The sequence below is a fragment of the Homalodisca vitripennis genome, chromosome X (assembly GCF_021130785.1).
Source record: "Homalodisca vitripennis isolate AUS2020 chromosome X, UT_GWSS_2.1, whole genome shotgun sequence".
Lineage (NCBI taxonomy): Eukaryota > Metazoa > Arthropoda > Insecta > Hemiptera > Cicadellidae > Homalodisca > Homalodisca vitripennis.
Genome location: NC_060215.1, coordinates 84,102,988 through 84,127,787, shown reverse-complemented (window position 1 = coordinate 84,127,787; position 24,800 = coordinate 84,102,988). Strand labels below are relative to the sequence as shown.

The 24,800-nt window shown below is 31.1% G+C and overlaps 1 protein-coding gene across 3 annotated transcripts in view; it reads right to left on the bottom strand.

Annotated features, from left to right (window-relative positions):
• LOC124369283 (vacuole membrane protein 1) overlaps nucleotides 1–24,800 on the bottom strand; it is a 44,906-nt gene that overhangs the window by 5,138 nt on the left and 14,968 nt on the right. The window contains exons 1-7 of one of the 3 annotated variants that reach the window (XM_046827200.1): nucleotides 19,305–19,402; nucleotides 17,389–17,591; nucleotides 13,518–13,608; nucleotides 10,216–10,406; nucleotides 6,666–6,897; nucleotides 5,331–5,411; nucleotides 3,367–3,651 (exon numbers count right to left, since the gene is read on the bottom strand). In XM_046827200.1, coding sequence (XP_046683156.1) covers nucleotides 3,367–3,651; nucleotides 5,331–5,411; nucleotides 6,666–6,897; nucleotides 10,216–10,406; nucleotides 13,518–13,608; nucleotides 17,389–17,591; nucleotides 19,305–19,382 — 1,161 coding nt within the window. In that variant the 5' untranslated portion in view covers nucleotides 19,383–19,402. Of the gene's footprint in view, nucleotides 1–3,366; nucleotides 3,652–5,330; nucleotides 5,412–6,665; nucleotides 6,898–10,215; nucleotides 10,407–13,517; nucleotides 13,609–17,388; nucleotides 17,592–19,274; nucleotides 19,403–24,800 lie in introns of those variants that run through there. The other 2 variants (XM_046827202.1, XM_046827201.1) reach the window with 2 other exon arrangements.

Sequence of the window (24,800 nt, the reverse complement as noted above, 5' to 3'; positions counted from 1 at the left end):
AATGTTTTAGTTGCATAGGTTAGGCTAAAGAAAATAACCTATGCTTTTACTTTCATAGGAGTAAAAAACTGAAATATTGAATAAACACAAGTGAAATACTTAAACATCTACACTAAATAACAGACAAACAATAACATTTTTAAGAATTAACACAAATATGTTGTAGAAATTTCTAAATGTAAGCTTTGCGAGCAAGGAGTACCACAAGGGGGCAAGACTGATCACTTTATCCCACTCATACACTGAAAGGGTGTTGGCAGAAGGAAAGTGAGATATGGTTGGTGGCTTTGTTTAGACTTCCAACATTCTCGCCTGCATGATTTTTTTGTAGAAAATTGTGCCATGTGGGCACTAAATGTGCCTTATCAATAACACACCCTTTGTCTGGGGTATAGTATATCTTAATAAATCTTATTGCGGGCTCAAATAATAGATAACAGTTGTATGTTACCCCAGGAGAGTTCACTTCTGGCTGGTTTATACTTTCTAGTTGAATCTACACTGGGTACAGCAAAAACCAATGTGCCACGTACATCTGGATGACCTTACGGATGTCCGGGAGCTGCACATCACTAACTGTAAATGTCGAGATATTGTGGTGCAAGGGTAGATCGATAGGCTTAGTCTACTGTGAGGGATGACTGTTGGTGGGGCTTTAAGGCAGTTGTTAGCTTAGATATATGGACTTGCCACCCCTGCTTGCTTTAAATGGAGAGGCTAGTACAGAACTGGCCTCCCCCCTCTTCCAAAGAGACATAACTAAGATTAATGCCCAAAATCCTTCCTCGTGATCTGGACAGACACTACTACCACCCTCACCCATCCAGAATATCCTGTCATTTTGGAAGCAGCATAAAGGTCTTTTTAGGACCAAGTGCAATTTTTCAGTTTTTTGTCTCCAGAGAATAACAACAGTTGTAAGAAAAATAATGAGGATGAGACAGTCAAAGTAAACTTTTAAAGATAATCTTTTCATTTGTGTGTATGCTTAACCTTATGTCTTAGGATTTATGACATTTAAAGAAGAGGTTAGATTCCAACCTTTTAAACATAGTATTCTATTTTTGTAACATATAACGATTATAGTTGTAAAAAAGAACACTGTTGTGATGACGGAAGAGAAACTTGAAAAACAGGAGAGGAAATAGCAAAAAAATTGCTACAAAGACAGGAATGGGGAAGAGTGAATATTACGGGTGACTGGAAGTATCCAGTACAACAGTGTAGTTTTTAACTTTCAAACAGAATAAATGTTTGCTGAGTCACAAATTTATAAAATTTCAAGAGAAAAACTCCCAGCGTAATATTCAACATTTTCATTGTTACATAGTGTCTTCAAAAAGTAAAATGCAACATTGGTAATCTACTATAAGTAATTAACATCAATCATATTAAGATTCCATATCCGGCTATAACGTTATAGAGCTAAACACACCACCATATTAGGCTGGATATGGCAGGTTTTACCAACACAAATATGACAAACCAACTATATACGTTTTCAAAACCAACCATATAGCATTACTATTTAAAATGTTCATATATAAACACATATCAAGGCACTGGACATATATAGCATTGGATCAGGCTCTACAATATACAAATTATATAGGCAGTTACACAATTTCAGAAAAAAAGGTACAGACTAAGAATTTTTTACGAAGAAATGCACACAACTTTTCAATCCTTTATGCAAACTTAAAATTTCACTGTTAGATACACATAAAACTATGCAAAGGTGAACAATCAAGAGTGTGAAGTTTTTAAACTAAAATTAATTATGTTTGATGTGTAGCAAACAAAATACGATATTGCAAAATAATAACTTTTTATCCAATATACTTATGTTTATACGAACAATTAAATCTAACAATTCAATGAAAAACCACAATTTTTAACCCTTTTAGTACGAGTGGGCTATAATATTTATAACCTGAAAGTATATTGTCCAAGAAGACGATGCAGCCTATACGTAGTCGTGTTAATCTTGCTGAACAAGATTGGGCTACATTTAGCCGGCTTTTTGTTTGAATATTTATGACTCACGAAACACTGTAAAATCATGGTTCTCTATGCTGAAGTATATCTTATGACCTTTGTACAAATATTTTATGCATTCATGTTTGTAGTATAAGTCATCTACATCTTTTTTACATCACTTATTTTGCATGTTTTTTGTAAATTTTAGTTGATTTGAGATTTTGTACTGCAATTTCTGTTACTCTTATTTTCCAACTGATAAAAACAGACTTTGAACTCTAATAGAAAATAAAGTAAGAAATTTTAAAAGATTTCCACATTAAAATTATATTAGATTCTTATAGTAAAATAACGGTAAACAAAAAACAAAGTATTAAAAACTGTTATGCACTGTAAAATTATTATTAAATAATATTATATTGTACACAATTTTATTGTGAATAATAAGGATACAAAATTATAAGTATATCTTTTGTCAACACTATAATTATGATATATTTATAAAACATTTGAATTTTCCCTGTTTTCACCTTTGTCTTCTTCAGTACCCTTGAGAAAAAAGTTATCACTTCAAAAATATGTACCAAAAAAATAACACAATTATTCATTATCATACATAATATGAAATAGTCTTAGAAAGAGGAACTCTCTCAACATGTTTGCTAAAATTAAATTTAAAAAACTATATTAAAAGAACACTAAAATAAGAAATGTACCATGCTCAAAAATGTACTATATTTACCAATAACATTTGACTAACTGTGATAAATAGTACTAAAATTATGAAACAGTTGGCTGGCATACCAAAGTTATGTAAATCCTTTTCTGGTTTTAGATTTATAGGAGATATTGTCTTTCTTACTGTGACAATAAAATGAATCAATACTTCTTATCAAATTTGGTATTAGCTAGTCATTTGTGCCCGACAATGAAAGAGGAACTAAATATTATCAACTACTAGTGCCAGGAGCAATTTGAACAGGAAAATATCTCAAGAATATGAGTTTATACATTCAAACCTCCTTTTACAATTGGAATTAACATTAAAATACTGTCAGTTCATTAATTAATCACTGTTTAACAGTAGATATTTTAACTGTTTGACACTACTCTCTAATTCTCGTATAACTGTTGTGTATTCAATTGGGAATTTTTGCTATTTGTGCACCTCTACTTTTTTATTACAGTAGAGTCTAGCTGATGGCCTGGACAATATTATTGGTTGTGTTATTACTGAGGCCTAACTTGAGGTAGTGTTTCTTTTTATACCTTAAAAATTTAATATGACATACTATTTTCATAAATATTTTCAAGAAACCTAACACACAGAAATGCTTTTATAATAATACCATATATAACATACATATCAATAAGTGAAATACTTACTCCAAAGTCAACACTGTCTCCTCCTTTTCTGTGGAATCTTTCTTTTTGTTTGATAAAGAACTTCATTACTGGTTCCTGAAGCAGTTGCCCAACGATCGGTACTACAGACAAGCTGTCCACAGCCTTAGCGATAAGAGCTTCATTAAACGCAACGATCACAAAGATCTGTTGAATCATCATTTTGATCACAGCCTTGCCTATCAGTGTAGCACCAAAAAAGGTCCAGAAGGGAACTAGGAAGTGACCGCAGGTAATTCCTGCCAAGTCAAACAGTGGGTTGGGAATCTGCAAAAATATTTTTTTTATTTTCAACAACTTCAAAACCATAACCATTTATTTCAATTAATTTAGAACTAATGCAAAAGGGAATAAACAAAAAAACATACATCATTAAACACTAAACAGAAGGATATTTTAGGAAAATAGTAAATAAATCTTAAAATACAAATAACTGAGATCATAAACTGTGTAGAAATTTAACATTAGATTTTATTTAATAAGATTAATTCAAATCTATTTCAGAAATGAGCCGTTTTATTAATAAAAGTGAATACTACAAGAAATGTATTAACAATCAAAACCATTCTTCATTATAACTACACAAACTATTCATAGTGTAATTACAAAACATATCATAATGATATAGACACTTTGAAGACTACCCGATATTATGCAAGGCAAACGTGCCAGGCTATTACAAAGATTACAAAATTACAGAGATTTTCTGAGTTCCAGAGAAATTACTATATTTTAAGACCTAAACATCCTCTAACTTTTATTTTTATTTAATAGATTACAAAATAGGATTCCAGAATATATAGAGTCTTAATTATAATTGTAAACTAGAAATTTAAAAACAAGTTAAACCTATGATGAATACATTGATATATATATACATCGATATGAATTTTTATAGAGTGTACATGTATGCACGACTGCACAAAGGAAAACACATTTCAGAGATCATCTGTATGTTTACTGCCAAGCAGCTGATGTCCACACATAGAAATAACAAATATGCAGCATGCACAAACACAGAAATAAAAAATATGAACTTGTTTAAAAAAATGATTTACAAAATTATATTTTATCATTTTGGTTATTTAGCTATTCTTTTTTTTAATACAAAAAGTACAGCAAAATATGTTTTAACAAGGTCTATTTGTTTAATGCCAAGTAGTTGTGCATAGATGCAGAGGACACACGGTAATGGATGAACATAGAAATAGAAACTTTACATAAAATACTAATAAAAACATTAAAATATGAATAAACCTAATATTTGAATATTTGATCACAATAAAGTATGGAGTACATGTCAACTATTTTATTAAATAATTCCTATGTATTGGAATTTTACTTTTTACTATAACACAGTATCTCAGAAGTTAGTTTCTAAAGGGCTAAAATAAATACAATCACATCCCAATAAATTAAATCTCATGGTAAATAATAAACATTATAGACATAATTTATCAAGTAATACAATACTACCTGAATAGGTTTATAGTATTATTTTTAATTAATAAATAAAGAAATAAAGTTGGAAAACTTAGATTTGCAAAGGCTTGTAATTAGTACGGAGCAAATTCAACAAACATGGATTTATAGAAGTTACTGATTAGTGAGGTTGAAAACATTTATGTTGCTGATTAATAGGAAATGAATACAGCAAACTTCGATCTAAATGTTTGTAATTAGTGAAGAGACATGATCATATTTGATTTTATAGAGGATTATTGAGAACTAGTGTCTGAAAACTTTGATATACTGAAACTTGTAATTAATGAGAAGAGAAGTTTCCGAACTGTGAGGCTTGTGATTAGTGAGGAGTGAAGTAAGCATACTGGGATTTAAAGAAACTTGTGATCAATTTAAAGCAAATTTGGTCAACAGTTTAGAAGCTTGCACTATAGATTAATATAAAACATAAAATTATAAAAATGAAATAGAGAATTACTCACAGAGGCACAGGCTAGAATTCCAAAAAATCCAACTTTTTCTACTAAACTCTCAACCATTACCTTCATTCGGTCTAACAATGTCTGAAACAAACCAAGAAACAAAAAATAAATTAGCAATTGCTAACACAATATTTCATAACAAATCATTCTATAGTTTAATATAATATTTTTATAACTTATTTCCACTTTTATCAAAATAATTAAATAAGAAGTAATAGCACTAGTACTAACATTTTAAAGATTAATGTTATCAAAGCATTGGAGATAGTGATAATGATTACTTTATTAACTTAAGGCAGTTTTGAAGTTATCAAAAGACTGAGTAGCAAAATGTTCATGTTAAGACGTTTTATCAGTAAATGTTTTATGTATTTAAGAATTAGTTTACTGATGCCATAGAAGTTGAAAGCATCTCTTTGGTATAGGTTATATGGCTGAATTTTGGATGGTATTCCTTTTAGTAGCACATTTGATACAAATGGCCCACACTAAAATTCTGCAGTTTACTCACTACTGTACTTTGGCACAATAAGATCAAACTGTGTTTGATTGGAGAATTTTAAGAAAAATTACATTTACCAAGATTCTATTGTATCAGTAATTATACAATACTAAACTGTAATTGTTTGTTCTGACTCTTTACAAACTCTTACAGGATTATTTTAATAGATTTGGGAATGCTGATTTTTCACAAATAAACACTATAAATTGTTGTGCTGTAGACAATTTTCACATTTTAGATACCCTTTTTCGTCTATCAAAATACTTTAAATATAATATTTCACATACATACCCAAAATTGTAGGAAAATTTGTTTCAAGTAATATAAACAAAACATTACTTTTTGAATAAATTTAGGAAACAAGAGATTTTTACAAATAAATAAAAGCTATATTTGTTTATCTGTGTGTTTTGTACAGAATTCTCTAAAGGAACAATTTAATTTTGTTCATTTATTATCTTCCATTTAACATAGACTTTTGAAAACAACTTAATCATAATTTTAAAAAACTTAAGTCTAACTTAAATACAATATTTTAGAGTTAAGTAATTTTGCTATCAATAGTCAATAATTTATTATTTATTACGTCTACCACAGAAATTAGAGGCAGAAATTTGGGACTACCATATATATGGTGGGCCATCATAAAACCTTTCTTTAAGTGCTCTATGGGTCAAATTGATTATTGTGCACTACCTCTAGAGACTTATGAAAATAACTCTAAATCTCTAATAAACATTATTAACATTTAAAGGACTGCTATACTATCACATGTGACAGAAGATTGAATTATTGAATGAAAATATCCCAAAATGATATAAAACAAATCTAACCAAAGATTCTGGATGCAACTCTCTCTTTCTTTGAAATTCTTCGAACTCTCTGAGATCATCTTCATCCTCTGGATCATAGCCGGAGAGGCGGGCGGCCCGAGCCATGAAGTACGGGGGCAGTTCACCTGCTGCTGTGCCCGCACCCCACATCATAGCCTCCAGCCGCACCTTGCACATGATGTTCCACAGGGTAGCAACCCAACGGGGATCCACCTCGTCAGGACATATGATCCTGCAATACCATCATGTATTATTATAAATTATTTCTAATTTTACAAGTACTGTGTTCTGATACATCAAGAAGTATGGGTCATCGATTTATTTAGATTAAGCAGAGTTAAATTTAGGATTGTTTGAGAAATGCTCAAATAAACCACATCTGTAGCAGAATATACGAGTAGTTAACAAATCAAGTGGGCGAATCCTAACCATGCAAGCTGTTAACAAAACAATTACACTAGAATTAGGCAGTGAATTAACAAGCAATCAGCAACTAATTGTGGATGAATTAAAAATGATTTCTATTGGTGGTTCTACTGATCTCGCTGCCTCACTTAGCAATTCATCATGAAAGGTTGTTCAGGACTTGCTCGCCTCTTTATTCCATTTTTCCTGTGATTTCCCGTAGCAGAAAATGTCAAACTGATAAACTTGATGTTTCCAAATAAGGCACCCGGGGCTGATACTATCTCTAATTTCAAAGTACAAAATATCTCACCATGCATATAGTACCAGTTCTAACACATATTTTTAATATGTGTTTAATAAGAGTTAAACTGAGGTAAAAATTGCTAAAGTAGTACATGTAACACAATTTAGTTTTAGAGAAGGAAGAATGAGAATGGAAATGGCTCAACAAAATTTTATTGTGAATCAGAATCAGATTCATAATATGATGATTTCTACCTCTCTCATTTTTATAAATAATGCTGCTGAAGTTTTTAACTCAGCGATTAGTATGTCTATAAGTAATAATATACCAGAGGAAAGAAGAAATGGTCACAGAATCTAAATGGTTTTTAGAGAAATTTATATCTTTTCCTTAAGTGGAGACATAGTTCAGTTAAAATTTAAACAACCTGTACTTACAGATGACTAAAAAGGTGTAAAGGGCAGGATTCTAGAATTCTTACTAGAAGTCTAAATGTTTCCATTCATCAACTAACAGTCTTTTCAGTACTTCTTAACTGATTAAATGGCAGATAAATTTCATGTTGTACGTAGGTGAAATAGGCAACTGAAAAGTTCTAATAAAAATCCTATTAGTTTAAACAGCAACTCACACATTATTAATGATCTTTGTATATATAAATACTAGACGTATGCATACATACTTAAAATGCAAGGAGCTATTACAACTGTGACAGTTTGCCTATTGTCAGTACTATTTAAAAGTAGTTGTACTTAAGCATTATACTGACCAAACTTAAAAGAAACATAGGGTATACTGAACTTTTCAAAGTGGGAAAAGGTGAGTCAGGCAATTAAAAAAAATTGATTCCTGACATCTTTCTTTATGTTTCAACATAGTTTCAATTTTGTTTATACATTTGTCACAAAGTTCTATGAGCTTATGAATGCCAATGTCATAGAAGTATGCCACCTGTGAGGATAACCAATCTTTAATGGTTTCTTTCACCAGTCCTGAAGCCCTTACTGCAGAGAAACTCCTTTAGGTAGCAAAACAAGTGAAAGTCACTTGGCGCCAAGTCCAAGCTGTACAGCAAGTGACCAATCTGTGGCATGATCTGATGAGATTTTGGGTCTGGCGTTGTCATGCAACAAGAGAACTCCAGATTTCAATAGGCCATGTATCTTATTCTGTATTGTGTCGACATTTACCTGTCCATCTTTGAAAGCTCTCACCCACTACCGCACTTCGCTCACTCATTGCATTAGAGCCGTAAACTTCACTTATCTGTCTTTAAATATCCGCTGCTGGAATGTTTCTTGATGTCAAAAACCGCATAACTGATCTATTTCGCAGTCAGCGAGTTAATGAATTGTTTTGAACATCTTCTTCAAAGGAGCGGTCTATTGCCATGCACTTAAGCCTCAAAGGCCTTTTGCACATTCTGGAAGTATACCATGAGGCCAACCAGCCTACAGTTTCGGTAGTTCTACAAATCACAGAAAACAATTGGATCAGGTGCTCCTGGGGAAATTCACCACCCTTGTCCAGACTACCAAAGATGGTGTAGTGCTCCCTTGCTATTGCATGACAGTCAAAGAGCAGGTTTTTAAACAGCACTCTACAGTAGAAATGGCGTCATGCTGGGAGTTGGCGTACATGTGCTTTTCACTTGCTGCTTAAATAGTTACCGTGAAACGGGTCTTACTTTCCGGATGACCCTCATACCTCATACACACCTGAGGGCCAACCGACCAGCCTGAGAGTACTACCTGAGCACCAACTAAGCTACCCCCGCTAAGGGACAATCACCCTACCAGAGGGTATAGGTTGGTTATATGAGTTGGCCTTCTCAGGTAACCCATATAAACTCAGAGGAGATTATTCTCAGATAGTAAGTTTTTGTTTGATTTTTTAAAATGAAAAAATACAAAAACTAAGTTAGGTTATTATAATGTGTAGGTACCCATTATTATTATACAATTTATAAGTCTTCTGGATATTCCCTTATATACATACATTGATAAGTTGTAATAAATAAACTAACTTCATCCTATTTATTTAATTTGAAAAGGTAACATGAATATTAAACAAAAAATCACTTATAAAAAACCAATTTAACGACTTGGATTTTGATACTATTGTGTCATGATATTGGTATTCTTTTTCAGAAAACCGTAATCATGAAAAATCCATGTTAATTATGAATAGAATGTTTGATAAATAAATTATTGTTTCCTATAATAGAAAATATCAGTGTACTTTTTTCCCAGAGTTATGCAACTTTTGGGAAACAAGATTAAAATATTGATGGAAAAGATTTCAAGTTTATTTCTCTGATAATTTTGTCCAAAAACCTAATTGTAAAAAAAATTTCTCTGGATATCATAAATAATCCCCATATTATATAGCCCTGAACTGCAGATTGACTAATACCAATAACTATGTACTTTCAGCCAACAGTTCCAACTACGTCGAAACTATAGTAGTGTATGACTACAGTTTGAACTGTTGTTATTGTTATTAGTTTATATAAATAATCATATCACAATTTCTACTAAAAATATTTGAACAATTTTACTACAAAAATCTGAAGAATATATTCTTTTAGGATTTCTTAAGGATAAAAAATAACCAGTAACATAACACTAATAATAAATATATGAATTTCTCTTGACACACAAGAAAAAATTAAGATTAATTACAAATTTTTCTAAAACATTCTCATGGTTAGGCCATAAATAAAAAACACATTAAAACATACAATTTATTATATACATTATGAATATGCGTTATGATACTATTTTATCAATGATATATTGACAGTCTAGCCTTTTTATTTACTTATTGATGATTTATCATCAGCTGTTCTCAAATGGGTTAAAATACTATAACAAAGTTTGTATAATATATACTGACTCATCTGGGTATGGTGGCTCAGGGAAGTTCAGCCCCCCACACTCGTATGCGGCTAGGGTGACCGAGGCAATGTGAGGGCCCAAGTACAGTAGGAACGTGTGGAGCCCAGTTCCAAGTCCTATTGATGACAGCACCCCTAGTCCAAACCAGTACACACACCACAGAAATTTCTTTTGAGCCCAGGATAGTACCTACAAAAGTTTCCACAATTTAAAATACCAGAACAGAAGATTAACACCATAAGAAAATAATACTGTTATTAATATATAAATAAATTAGCCTAGCCTATATCATTCATAGTAGCTTCGTTTCAAGTCTGATCAAGAGTAAAGATATTTTATTGAACTACCTCTTCCCAAATCAGTTTAGAGCTAATAATAATAAATATTGAAACATTCAAAAGAGGTTGAAAATAGAGGTTAATAAACATGAAAAAAGTTATTATATTCAAAAGTGTTATTGCACATAAGCATTTAAAGCTATTACAAAGTAATGTGAACTGGTGCATTGTCAACAGTGATAAAACACACTGAAACTATGGTTGTGCCATCGGTTTTCAATTGGATTAATTAAAAAAAATGTTTAAACAAAATTATGGTCACAAGCCCTTAAGATAAATTTCCTGAAGAAAAAAAATACAACTTTTTTTTAATCAACCCACAAGGAGTATGTTTGAGGAACAGAATTTAAGGACCATCTTCTTCTATTCAGACTATAAAAAAATGTTGAAGATAGGATACGATTTGTTGATTGTATGAAAGATGACTGGATGGAACAACATCATTTTTATTTATAAAAATATCATTACTTTCACCATTTGGATGCCAGTGGCAGAGGCAGCTAAATTACCAAAAACTGCCACTGTATTTATCTTTTTTACAATGCATTATGTACTGTCTTTAGTTTATTGGCAATTAGATTTTCGTTGTTTTGTACGTAGCTTTGTATGTAATAGTGAATATATCTAAGTGTATGTTAATTAGTAAAACATTACATATTACTTTTACTGTTTACATTATTACATATTACATACACATTATATATTACTGTGGTGATGCCAAACACAATCTTTCATATATAAAAATTCACCAGTGCCATCATGTGATGTGGTTTTAAACAAAACATCAGCTGTCTTTAGGGACTTGAATTATAAAATAAATCTGCTGCAAATTAGATTATAAAGTATAAATAAACATTTAAAAGATTACTGAAATGCAAAAAAAGTAAAATAATAAAAAGTTAGATGATTTAGAACCAAAAATATGTATTATAACCTAATGTCGGACTGAGTCCGGCAATGGAGCAGAATGGGAAATTTGCAATGTCGGACTCAGTTCGCCTATGGAGTGCAAAAGGTTAATATATAAACTTTACTATTTAAGCCCATACTAATGTTAAAAAACATTATTTAATAATGTGTGAAGTCATCACGGTGCCATCTTGTGATGGGTGTTTTGATACTGCTTCAGCCATCACGGGATAGCACCTTGATAAGTGGTTAATGGGTTAAAGAGGTGCAATAATTTTATAATTACATTACATTTTAAGTTTTTCTTTCTATTTTCCAACATTCTAAACCATATCAATTAGCAAACCAATCAGTTAACTTATAATGAGATATTCACACATATGCAATATTAATAATATAGCTCAAATGGTTCTTCAACTACTTTGTGGACAAACATACACAATTTTTCCAACCACTTGAATTAGTGGCTGTACTCACTAATTAATATTGTTATTTAGACCAAAATTTAAAATTAGAGAGCAATTAAAAATTCACAATATCTCGTTAGTTTCACCCTCTATGCAAGAAATCTTATCACAGGCATTAAAATAAATTAGAAGAAAGCATAGGAGTGGAGTGTCAATGTTCATTGATTGGCCACAGACGAAAGGTAAATAACATAGCCTTCTCTTAAAAATGATTACTAGCTGAAATCTGAATTATAGCTGTTAATTATGAAGACACGACAGGGGGAAAGAGAACAGGAAATGTCAGGTTTTACTACTATATGGCCTCGCGCCTCAACCAATAAAATGCTATGTAGCTTTGCTCTTTATATAATTTACTTTTACTACTATTACAAGCAAGAAGGTTAACGCTTAACATTTTCAGTTGATAATGTTACCTAAAGTTCCACTATTCTAAATCAAAGTATCCACCTGTCTTAGCAAGCAACTTTTTTGCATCTGAGCTCTACCATTACAAATAAACCATAAAATAATTAAAGCATCATAAAATACAACGAAACCATTTATACAGCTACTATCCTACAAATCTGTTAAAAAATAATCCAAAATGTAAAACTATTTGAACTGTTATTAACACAAGTAAATTTATATAATATGGTCATGTGCCTAACTTCTGACCAATGTTTTCAGTTAAAATCACACAGCATAGTGTAGCTCCAACTAACTTAACTTAAGGTTTGTTTACTTCTTACAGTACAAACCAGGTTCATTTTAAAACCTGATAATTACGATATCCAGATATCCCATAAGAATATTTGGTCTACCCAACAGATCTTAAAAGTTGTAAAAAGGGTAATTTATCAGAAAAGTCACTAACTAACAATATCTGGGTATAAAATAATCAAAGGTAAAGGAGTATCTCATATTACTGAAGATCAACTTTGATTAGTTTCCCAGTAATCCCCAATAAACCGTCACAAATGTTCCTTTATAAAAAAATTTATACAGACCGAGGCATGTGTAGAAATCACAAATCTTTGGATTTTAAAGTAAATCTAATGGACTAGCCAAAAGTGCAGGTTTACTTAACCATACATAATACTGTTATAAGAAATAACAAATTTTCTCTTAAAAATGTAAATACATTTTCAAAACCAAACAGTAGCAAAAATCAAAAATTTTAAGTCGAAATCAATTTAAGATGAAGTAGCATGTGTTGTTCCAAATGTAGGTTTATTTGGCTATGCACAATCTTGTTACAGGTAACAAGTGTCCTTCAAAAACAAGATAAATTCTTACATGTCTGATAAACAAATTTAATACTTGGTTCAGTCTACAATTTTCCAAAAAACTCATCCTAGAATGTACAAAAATTGAACTTTTGTGTATTACATATTATTTTATTTTGATATGAAAAATAAAAAATAGGTTGGGGGACATTTCAAAAAAATCTTTTACACAACCATCTGGAAATATGTGTTGCTTGTAATGTAAGCAGCGTGTTACAGATGGAGAACGTATCAACACTACAACCGTACCCATTTTAAATAAAAATCTTCACTGTCATGACAGAAAAGGACAAGTGAAAACTAAATTACACCACTCACTTGTTGGTGAGGTCCAGCCAAATTGTTCAAACTAATTACAACTAGTGCTATGAAGATGGAAAGGTGTACATATCGTCGGTGCTCCCATAATCTAAAAAAAACCAAAATAATAATACACTGGAATGACAATGTAATATAACAGATTTAAGTTTCATTCATGCAACCAACAAAACTTAATACTTTAAAATGCTTAAACCATTCTAAAACACGTGCCTGCGATAAAAATTCATTACCATACACTTCTTTCAGTAAATTATAAGTTTCAGCAGCATTTTTCCAAGTTTAAAGTGAACTTTCACAATAATTTGTTGGCAACAACTATTTTATCCGGCAAAACAAAAATAACACAAACTTAGGTTCTGACTAAACGGTGTTGTTTACAGAAGCGAGATTAGTTGTATACTAATGATATAGGTTCACACTAAACAGTAGATGACACATGCCTCCTTGATCCGCAGCAGTGTTAGTTTTGTTATTTAATAGCTACACCTTGTGTGTGTTTATACACACACACACACACACACACACACACACACACATACATATATATATATATATATAAAACCTCTGTATAGTAATTGCTTCCCATTGTTGTTTTTTATTGGCTTTTGACCAACTTTTACAAGTCAGGAAATTATGACCCTATACAAGACCTTAAAACTCTCAATTGACCTGTAACTTGAAACTCTCAAAGGTCGAGTTCTCTACCGATCCCTTAGTTTATTTAGGTGAGATGGAGTTATTAAACAGTATTTTTCTGATACAGATTTGTGCTAGACAGTAACATAATAGAACGAACATAGCGATGTTGCATGTATCTAATTGAGTGATCTCACAGCTGTGGGAAAGGTGCTGTGAAGTAAGGAGTCACACAAGGAGGGCTATCAGAGCCACACAATTGAATGAAGACTGATCCATATAACTTCAAACATTCAGAACATGTCAAATTACAGTGTCTGCAATAGAAAGTGACCTGAGACATGCTACTGGTAACATCATTTTCTAATCCAACTAATCTGGTTATGTGAAGCTGGACTACCCAGTAAGAGTGCCAAGATTGACAAGGATATAATTGCTAGATATGAGGTTTCAAGAATCCATTGCAACTGAAAGGGTCAGGCAATGGAGAAGTGTGTTTTATACAGATGAATCCAAATTCACTCAATACACTTACGATGGTTGGAATAGGGTGTGAATGCGTGGTACAGAAGATTTGCTCTTTGCCCACTTCTAACTTCTGTCTCTTTTTTTGAGGTGTATCTCTTATATAATGTGGGGAGGAATTTTTTTATTTACACAGTTTGTTATTAAAAACAGAAGTTATAGCTCAAAAGTACATCCACAATGTTCTGCATTAACCTTGATGAACCACACCCTGCAGGTGAAGAATTAATTTTGCAGAATGGAGCAGGATTCTACAGGAAATATTGCATTTCTCAAAAGGGGTAGGCTATGCCAAATTAAATTAGAGCAGTTATTCAATTTAATGAATGAATTGTGCAACTGGCAAAGGAATTGCATAATGTTTATGCCTGAAAGTAATAATTGCTTATCTGAACTGGTGCACAAGTTCTCGCAACCAGTGTCATGGCCAGTGGTGAAGAGCTGATTTGGAGACAGTTATATTTTTAACTTTAAAAATTTTTAAGATCACTCTCATGTGTGAATTGATTTGGCATTGACCTTTGTAACAGCTAGTGGCAGTAACTATAGCAAGTACTTAAGACACTCAAGCAACAGTTCTTGTGATCAAAACTGCTTATCCTTGTCCAGACAAAGAGACAATTGCACAATTTCTCTTGCAACATTTCTTGTCCGCATTAACAAAGCTGTAGTGTGAAAGAATTTGTTGTTTCCCAATTCTTTATTTCATTGCACCATTGCTATAACCTTCCAACTGATAATAAGAAACTTCCAGAATTATACACTGGTGTTTGTCTTTGTGCAGCATATTTTTCAGACCTTAAAAAAAATATATGCTAAATGCTAAGTAATAAGGCTTATATCTCAATTTTGTTGTTAGAAACCATAGAAAAATGTAAAATAATAAAAATATGCACTTATTGTATTGTTTTCTTTTATTATTTGTACATCAATTGAAAAATGTGTATTGTAATTTTTTTGTTTTCTAAGTTTTACTCTGCGTAGCTTTTACATGACTTGAGATGGTAAGATAATGTAAATGTACAAAATATACACAGTTTTGTAGTAAAAAAAGATTATAACACATATATGCTTATTAACAACACAAAAACGTTTTTTGATGAAAATGTAAAGTATGTACTGGTTTTTTTGACAGTACACGTATCCATATTGGAGTTTGATGAATTCTTTGGGCAAGAGGAATACAAGGTAATGATGAATTGTTGTCACTGTAACTATTGATTTGTTCACAACCCAACTCACATTCCACCGGTTCATAATCATCCAAACTATCTAACAACAAATTTCACAAGGAAATATCATGCACTTTTTCTGCCAATATGTCACTTTCATCATCCAATAGTTAATGTACAGGTATAACACTTCAACAAGGATCACTCACTCCACAACATAACAATTAATCATAAACAACTATATTACTAGTCTTCATAATAACCTAGCAACAGAAGCAACAAAGAACGTCAAGGCTGTTAAGCACATCACCAGCTACGTAGTCCGTCAGCTTGTATGCTGTGCAGCCTTTGGAGCAATATCAGCTGACAACGAGTAATATTACGAAAATAAAATATATTATATGAATTGGTATTTATGAGTAGAGTATATATATATATGTGTGTGTGTGTGTGTGTGTGTGTGTGCGTGCGTGAAATATAGCATATTTTAAAATAATTATCATACAAATTTATATATTTTTTACTAACTTTTTATATACTTTTCCTCTAATTTTACTTCACAAATTATAATCTGGAGATAGACACGTTGGCCCATACGCCTTCAATAATAATGATACTTTCACTTAGTGCAGACAGAATGTACTCAATGACGTGATAAAATATATCATACTCCAATTTTCCAATGGTGTAAGGGATTTATATATGTATATATATATTTTTTGCTTCACCTAACTCTAATTGTTTGTCCATTTAATACAGTAAATTATGGAATACACGAAATGTCTAGTAACTTAAGATCATAAAATATTTGTAGAGTATTTGTCCACAAAACAAGTTACTTTCAGTTTTGTTAGTTTTTAATTTTTGTGGCCATCTTGAATCCAGCATCTTGGACTTAGGTTTAATATTTAAAATACAAATATAATCACATGAAATATTACTTTTAAGTATCTTTTTTTATATTCTGAGTTCAATGATACAAGCTGTTGTTTGATAATTTAACCCCTTAAGTTGTAAAGAAAAATGGTATTATCAAATATGCACATTTTACTATTCAGTTATTATATCACACTGCTTCTGAAAGAATGAAACTTATCTTCTCAACATTTAAATTAGAAAGTACCTAAAATTATGTATGTACAGTACCTTCAATTCTTGAGCACAGTGAACATGGCATGTACAAAATTGAAATCTGCCATACGGAATCTGATTATTTATTGATTGCCCTTTTAAACACATCACATTACTAGTCTTAGGCAGTTCAACAACAGTGAAAAAGGACGGTCAGTCTATATGTTTCATTATGCAAATATGCATTAAGAATTTCAAATTCATGAAAATTCTCTTGTTTACTAAATTACTTAGTTGATACAGCAGTTACTGTCAGCTAAGCTGCCATTACCAAAGATCAAATGGTTTTTAATTCTCAAATAAAATATTCAATGCACACTATGAGAGATGTTGATAATTTATAAACACAAAAATTATTGTTTCAATATTTTGGTTTATTACAATGTATAAAAACCATGACTTACTTCGGGGGAATACTTTTCAAATAAATGAAAAGTTCTTGAAAGAAGTAGTTCAATGTAGATACAGGTCTACGCCAGAGCACATATGATTCCTGTTCTGCTCTATCGGCACCCCGTTTTGATGAGATAGAGGGGGGTTTTGGTATTGGGCTTGTGCCGCCATTGGAATGTTGTGAACCAACTCTTTGATGAATGTCTTCCATATCCTGTAAGAACAACAAAACATTATACCACAGAGCGTTTCTCATTGCATAACTATTCTATTTATTTATCAATTGCGTTGATTACAATAATTGTATTATTGCTAATTTAGTGGTAATTGTATCACTAGAATTGAAGTGGAGAAAAAGACATTAAAAATAATTTCTGCTAATCAAGAATTTATATTTTATATAATTTAATGACTAAAACATAATGGTTATCACAACTTCTTTTATATCACATCATATGATTTCGTCAAGTGTGATGCAAAATAAGTTGTGATAATCATTATGTATTAGTCATAACACAAACTAAACTTTTGCTTTTAATTTGTACAAAATACATTGTGTAATTTATTTTGTATTTTGAGCATCTTCACAATTTCTATTAAATAATTTAAACTGCCTTTGATTTACGACCACCACCAGCCAATTATCGATGATTAAAATTGCATTTATTTCTCAACTAAAATATTCTGTCAACATTGTGTGAGATGTTGACAAGTTTCGTATTTTCATACACTTTTTGAGTGATGATGGTTTTTTTTTGTTTGTTTCAATAACTCTGTTTTCACATATGTTTAGAACTAATATATAGAATCGTAAATTTTACAAGGTCACAACAAAGAAATTGGAATACAAAAATTTGGTATCCAAACATTTGAACATTTTTTAAAACAAGATGGGTAATAACTAATTTTCAGTTGTTTTATCGACTGATCTTAAAAAAACTTTCAAAACCACTATTTTTTATGGTCTTACACTATTTTGAATTCCTTTTTAATTGTTATGTAAGTTTTAGTGAAATTTGACATGAAAACTCGAACTGTTCAGAATTTGTTGATCAAACTTTATGTAGGTACCATATAAAGAAGGGTTAAGTAATCCAGTATAAAAAATTAGTGATCCTGCTAAGTCTTTCATGATACCCAGATATACAGGAAGGCTGACCACCCATCCGTGATGTTTAGCGGCTGAACCTAGAAATCTACCTTCTTCGTTTTAACGAAAACCCCCATTTTTTGACCCTAAAGAATTCGGGAAAATATTTTGAACATCCAAAACTACCCCAAAATGTCACTTTTGGGGGAGGGGGAGGGGAGGGGATAGCGTCATTTTTGAGACTTTAAATGTCACAAAAATGAAAATGACCTTTGGATGAGCTGTAACTCATTTCAAAGGTCCCTCTCTATTCACTGATCATTCTGAAAAAACTATTTTAAATGATTTTACTTCTTGTATACAGGCAGGGTGGTCCAAAATGTCAAAGTTGTACGGTTATGCAGTATTTTTTTACTGTTATCTCTTAAAATTTTTAAGCAAATCCAAATTTTCCTCCAAGTTTACCAAATAAAAGTATTCTTTCTAAAAATATGTTACAAGTCACTTTTCAACAAATTTCAAATTTTTAAAAATAGTTCAAATTTACGATAGCAAAACTAAAAAAATGCAAATAGCAAATTATGACTTTCATTACATCTATCAATAGCCCTCTTAAAAATAAATTTTTTTGAAAGATATGAACTTTACAAAACTATTTTAATAATGTGCTAAAAAATGAAAAAACTACATTTCTCAAAACTATCTCATAAAATCTATAGAAGGAAACCATTAATGAAAAATGACCAGAGAATAGTGTATGACAACACTCCAATTTAATACAATGAAATACCAATGGTAAGTACATACTCATCTGGATATCAAAATAGAAAAACATACACTTGACTCCTCGTTGGTTAACTCACACATGATTACCACACAGTCCTTATGATTAAACACATCACTTTCTATCATCATTTTGTTACAACACCAGTAAGTTACTAAATGTAGAATAAAAACTTGTAAGTGACCACCAAAATAATGCGTCACACTACATCTTATCACAGCTGACCTTAAAAACAATGGGCAGTGTAAATATTTATGATTGGACAAACTTGTATTATCAGTCACCACTCTTTCTTCTCATTCAAAGATCATCAGAAGTTATTTAGTAGGCATATAAGCTGTCCACTGTACAAATTAACCTGATAATTTTCATAACTAGACCAATTACTTATATTCACCATAAACACTAAAAATAGTGTCTGAGGACCATTGATTAATTCTTTCGCATTCCCCAAGGAAATGCAGGGAGAAAGCTGGTAAATTACTGTATATTACAATTTCAAATTTTGTGCTTGAGAATCAATATTGAAAGAAGTAAAAATCAACTATGTTTTAATAAGCCCTAATATCATTGTTTTAAGTTTCCAAAACGTACAAGTCTATAATAAACTCAGATTTTGAATAATTAATTATTGCTTTTAACAATAAAAAAGAAGCTTACTATTTCAGGTAAACTTTACAATGTATGCAAGTCAACTAAAATAATCAACTTATTATGTCAAGTAAAAAGTATACTAATTTTTGACAAAAACATATGTGTACAGTGCATTTTTACAATTGTGTTTGTTTATGGAGAAGGATGTGGACTCAATATTAATCAGTCAACTACCCCTTCATATGAATATAGGTTAAGTAAGTCACTTTCTGGTCACTGAATTGTTTGTATGCAATCTAATATTGAAATTTACATTTAATCAATATACTAAAATGCATGCACTTCTTCATTTCTGAGAACACAATGCAGGTACAGGAAAACACCACTAAGAATCTACAAACCATAATACTAAAACTAGATTTATGACATACTAACGTCAATTTCTAAATAATGTTTACAAAAACATGTTATTTACAGTAATATAAAATAAATGGGGTAATTTAAAAATAGCGCCATCCACACTAAACATATTATCACATAATAACTGAAATAGTATAATAAAAACATCTGAACAACAATAAACTAAAAGTAGCACTTTAGGATAATAAATAAAAAGTTTAAAAAGTAAATTACTTGAAATATTAAACCAATTCCAAAGTATTCTATTAAATACAAAACATTTTGTAAGTTTGTTTTAAATTATAAACAATTAACAGTCTAATATTATGTAAAATTATTTCATAATTTATCTGAAAGGTTTGCTTTAGTACCTACTTAGTGAGAACGTCAAATTAGTTTAATGCAAGATAATAGTGAAGCAAAATGCAATTTTTACATTGAGTGAGATTTAGTTTATGTATCGTACAATAAAGAATTAATGTACAAATACATTACAAACATTTTAAAATATTTTGGTTAGTAATAAGCTGCATGCAGAGGGCATCTTTTTTAAAACCAGTAATTATCCTAACAATAATGTTTTTGATGACTTAAAATTATTCTTAATGTGGAGGACATAACAGAATATGCATTAATAAATTTAGATTCAATGTCACATTGTTAAGGAATATTAATATGAGACTTTATAGCAACCCTAGTTTTAAACTTAGATACAATTAACATTTCTTTACACTTTCAAAATAAATTAAAATTGGGTTTTAGTATTTTCCCTGTAGCACTAATAAAGTACAATGCACAGACAATATAAGTAAATATTGAGTTGACGGGATACAAACTCAGGCTTGATTATATTTTGATGAGGCATCCTACTTTATATGCAAGAGGGATAACAACAATAACTTGGTTGTTGATTATGTAATGGATAAAAAAGTACCAGCAGCAAGTTAAACTTTGTAAAGGGTGATTTTTTTTTTATTGGTGTGGTTTTTAAGTTGGCACCACTATTAAACACAACAATTAAATTTGAATAAAACAGCTGATCTTTGTTTATTATCTTAAGTCATTTCGATATTTGTATTGTCTAGTGCGTATTATTGTATAGTAACCATGAACAGACTTACAAAAGAAGAGCGTTTGCGAATAGTGCAAATTTATTTTGAAAACCGCAGTTCAGTTCAGGGCAACTTACCGAGCTCTTCGTCCGATTTACGGACCTCATAATCGTCCATCAGAGTCAGGTATTCGAGCTTTGGTTAATCGTTTTCGTAATACCCACACTCTTGTAGACAAGCATCGGCAGAGACGCCGCACAGTAAGGACCGAAGAGGCTGTTGATGCTGTTGCTCATAGAATTGAAGAGGATCCAAGTGTGTCGATTCGTCATCGTGCGCAGCAATTAGCGATCTGCTACTCAACTCTATGGAATATTTTACGGAAGGATCTACGCTTATATCCATACAAGATTCAGTTGGTGCAAGAACTGAAACGATTAGACTATCGCAAGCGTCTTGATTTCGTTGAATGGGCTCAACATAAGATAACACGTGACCCGGCTTTCGCAGGCAAGATTTTTTTCAGTGATGAGGCTCATTTCTGGTTATGCGGCTTTGTCAACAAACAGAATTGTCGGATTTGGAGTGATGAAAACCCAAAAGAATTTGTTGGTATGCCCCTTCATCCACAAAAACTTACCGTTTGGTGCGCCATTTGGGCAGGTGGTGTTATTGGCCCTTATTTTTTTAAAGACAATGCTGGCCAGACTGTTACGGTAAATGGTCAACGCTATCGGGCAATGTTACGGGACTTTTTCTTTCCTCAGCTAAACGAACTTGAAGTGGATTTAGAAAATGTCTGGTTCCAACATTACGGCGCGACGTGCCACACGGCAAACGACACAATTGGCCTCTTGGCAGAAACATTTGGTGAACGTATCATGTCATTTAGAGGTAGTGTCAACTGGCCTCCACGGTCGTGTGATATCACGCCAACAGACTACTTTCTGTGGGGATAAGTTAAGTCTCAAGTTTACGCTGACAAGCCACAAACTTTAAATGACTTGGAAGCTAACATTCGTCGAGTTATTGGCGGAATTCAACCACAGCTGCTGGAAAGAGTATTTGAAAATTGGACTTCTCGATTGGGCTTTCTACGCGAACGAAATGGAGCCCATATGCCAGAAATCATTTTTAAACGTTAATGTCATGACACTGTAGTTCAAATAAATGCATTTTTATGTCAATGCAGGTTGTTTTTCATTTTTTTATTTAGTTTTAAAAACCGCACCAATAAAAAAATCACCTTTTATATCTATGGTCACTGTAATTTCCTCCAATCTCAGTATTTTTTGTTCCATACTTGATTTTTCCTTGTTTCCCATCAAGAATATATATATATATATATATATATATATATATATATATATATATATATATATATATATAAAACAGTCTACAGTATGTACAATATATATATCACAGATCAGAGAAATGTATTTAATAGACAAAGTGAGCAAATATCATTATTTAGGGAAAACTCCAACAATGTTTAGTAATAAAATTGCTTTTTGTTATCAACCACTTACCAGTTTGTAGCTCATTCTCATAAAATTCCCATACTAATTGCTCCAAAACTAATAGCACTATTAATTTCGTTTCGAGTTTATTCTACGAAAACTTCTTAATTACTTAATAAGAAGTAGATGAAGAAAAAATTGTTGTGTAGTACATGGTTATAAAGCATTTATCCATAAATTACCAGTAACACATTACATAGGGTCACTGAGAAAGGTGACTGTCTCTAAGTTGTAAACTCTTACAAGCAATAGACAAGAAATATTTGTGAAACCGTTGTTTAACTGCAGAAGTTTGGATGTATTTACATAGACCTTGAAGCTATTCAAAAGGTGTGCAAATGCCTGAGTCACAATTTAATCTGTTAAAAACTTCACAGCAGCAATCTACATATTCACAATGAAGTGTGCAGATTCTTTAAACTAGTTTAACTAATAAAAGATTGTTTTATTATTAGTTTCGACTTTCTAACAACAAAAAGTATGCAGGATTTAAAAAACAGGTATAAATTACTAATAATAAATCTTCTTTTTGAAGTTACAAACACACTTGCCACTAATGTCTTAAACGAACCTCACTTGTCATTAATTAAAGCTTGAAGTAACCAACAAGTAAAATGGAAGCAGCCAAAACAATTGTATCTGAACAAATGCCCAGTGACTTCCTAGTATAAGTAATAGCAAATACCAACATTCCTTTAGCGTTACATTGTTTTCTTATTGTGTATACATATTACAATTGAAATCACATAAACTTTCTTAATGACCTTACTGGTTTAACACTCCTAAAATCATGAATATTGTCTGTTTTATGTTTTGCTACTTTAATTTCAGATTTACTCAATTAACATCAATTATCCTGCAGTTATTAACTATGGTACCAATAAAAAAAACTAAAGAAAAGAATCAAATGAAATATATAGGTATCAATTAGTTAGAGGAGAAACATTTCACAATTAAGAGCAACCACTGTCTGTATTTTATCAACTGATTGATTCATGACAAACTATTAAGATAAATATATTTTATTTTAGCTCCTTGATACATTTATAACAGTTCTGAGTGTTGTAGCACAGTGATGAATGATTAACGAACAACTGTTACATTTGGATGTTTTCTTTCAAAATAAAAGTACAATGTTTAATATTGAGTTAACATCTGATATTGCAACAAAGCTGCTAAATTATTGCAGTTTAATAAAAAATTATTTGCTGTAGTAGTACAGTAGATACATTAAATAAAGTTCAAGCAATCTAAGATACTTGAAATAATAAGCCAAAAACTTCAAATTGCATTGTAAATGAAAAACCCTAAATGTCTATATAAAATGCATGCCTGATTGGATCATATTATGGGAAAAACATGTACGAACATTCTTGTCTGATCTAAAGTTTTATTTATCAATCAATGTACGGTAAACAATTTTTGAGAACAATATGTTATGTTTGTCTATACTCTTTAATACTTAATGAATTAGTATTTTAAATGTTATGCAATTTTTAGACATAGCTACTTAACTTAAACAAATTACTTCATATAGTAATTACATGTATGTTATATTTTACAAAATACATAACACGTTAGTGTTATACATTTTGTGACAATCTTCTTCCTAATATAAACAAAACAAAATACATGCTTTGAAGTAAATCTTAAAAATACATATATATTTATGGATAATTCCATTACAGAACATGTGAAAGGTGTCAGATTCTGAACGAAATGGGAGGGTATTGGAAGGTTAAAAATATTTTGATAAATTGTTTTACAGGTCATATTCATTTAGCTTGACACAAAAAACCAAAAAGGGCCAGTGGCCGATTAGATTAGCATCGCTATATTTCTTATATTACAATAATTTTATACAGTACATTGAATATAAATATTGAAGCAATTTAATTGCCAGGGGAAAATTTTGTTTCTAAAAGAACTGTGCAGAAACTGTGGTAGCTCTTTCTACATTTAAAAATAATGAAAAAAGTGTATA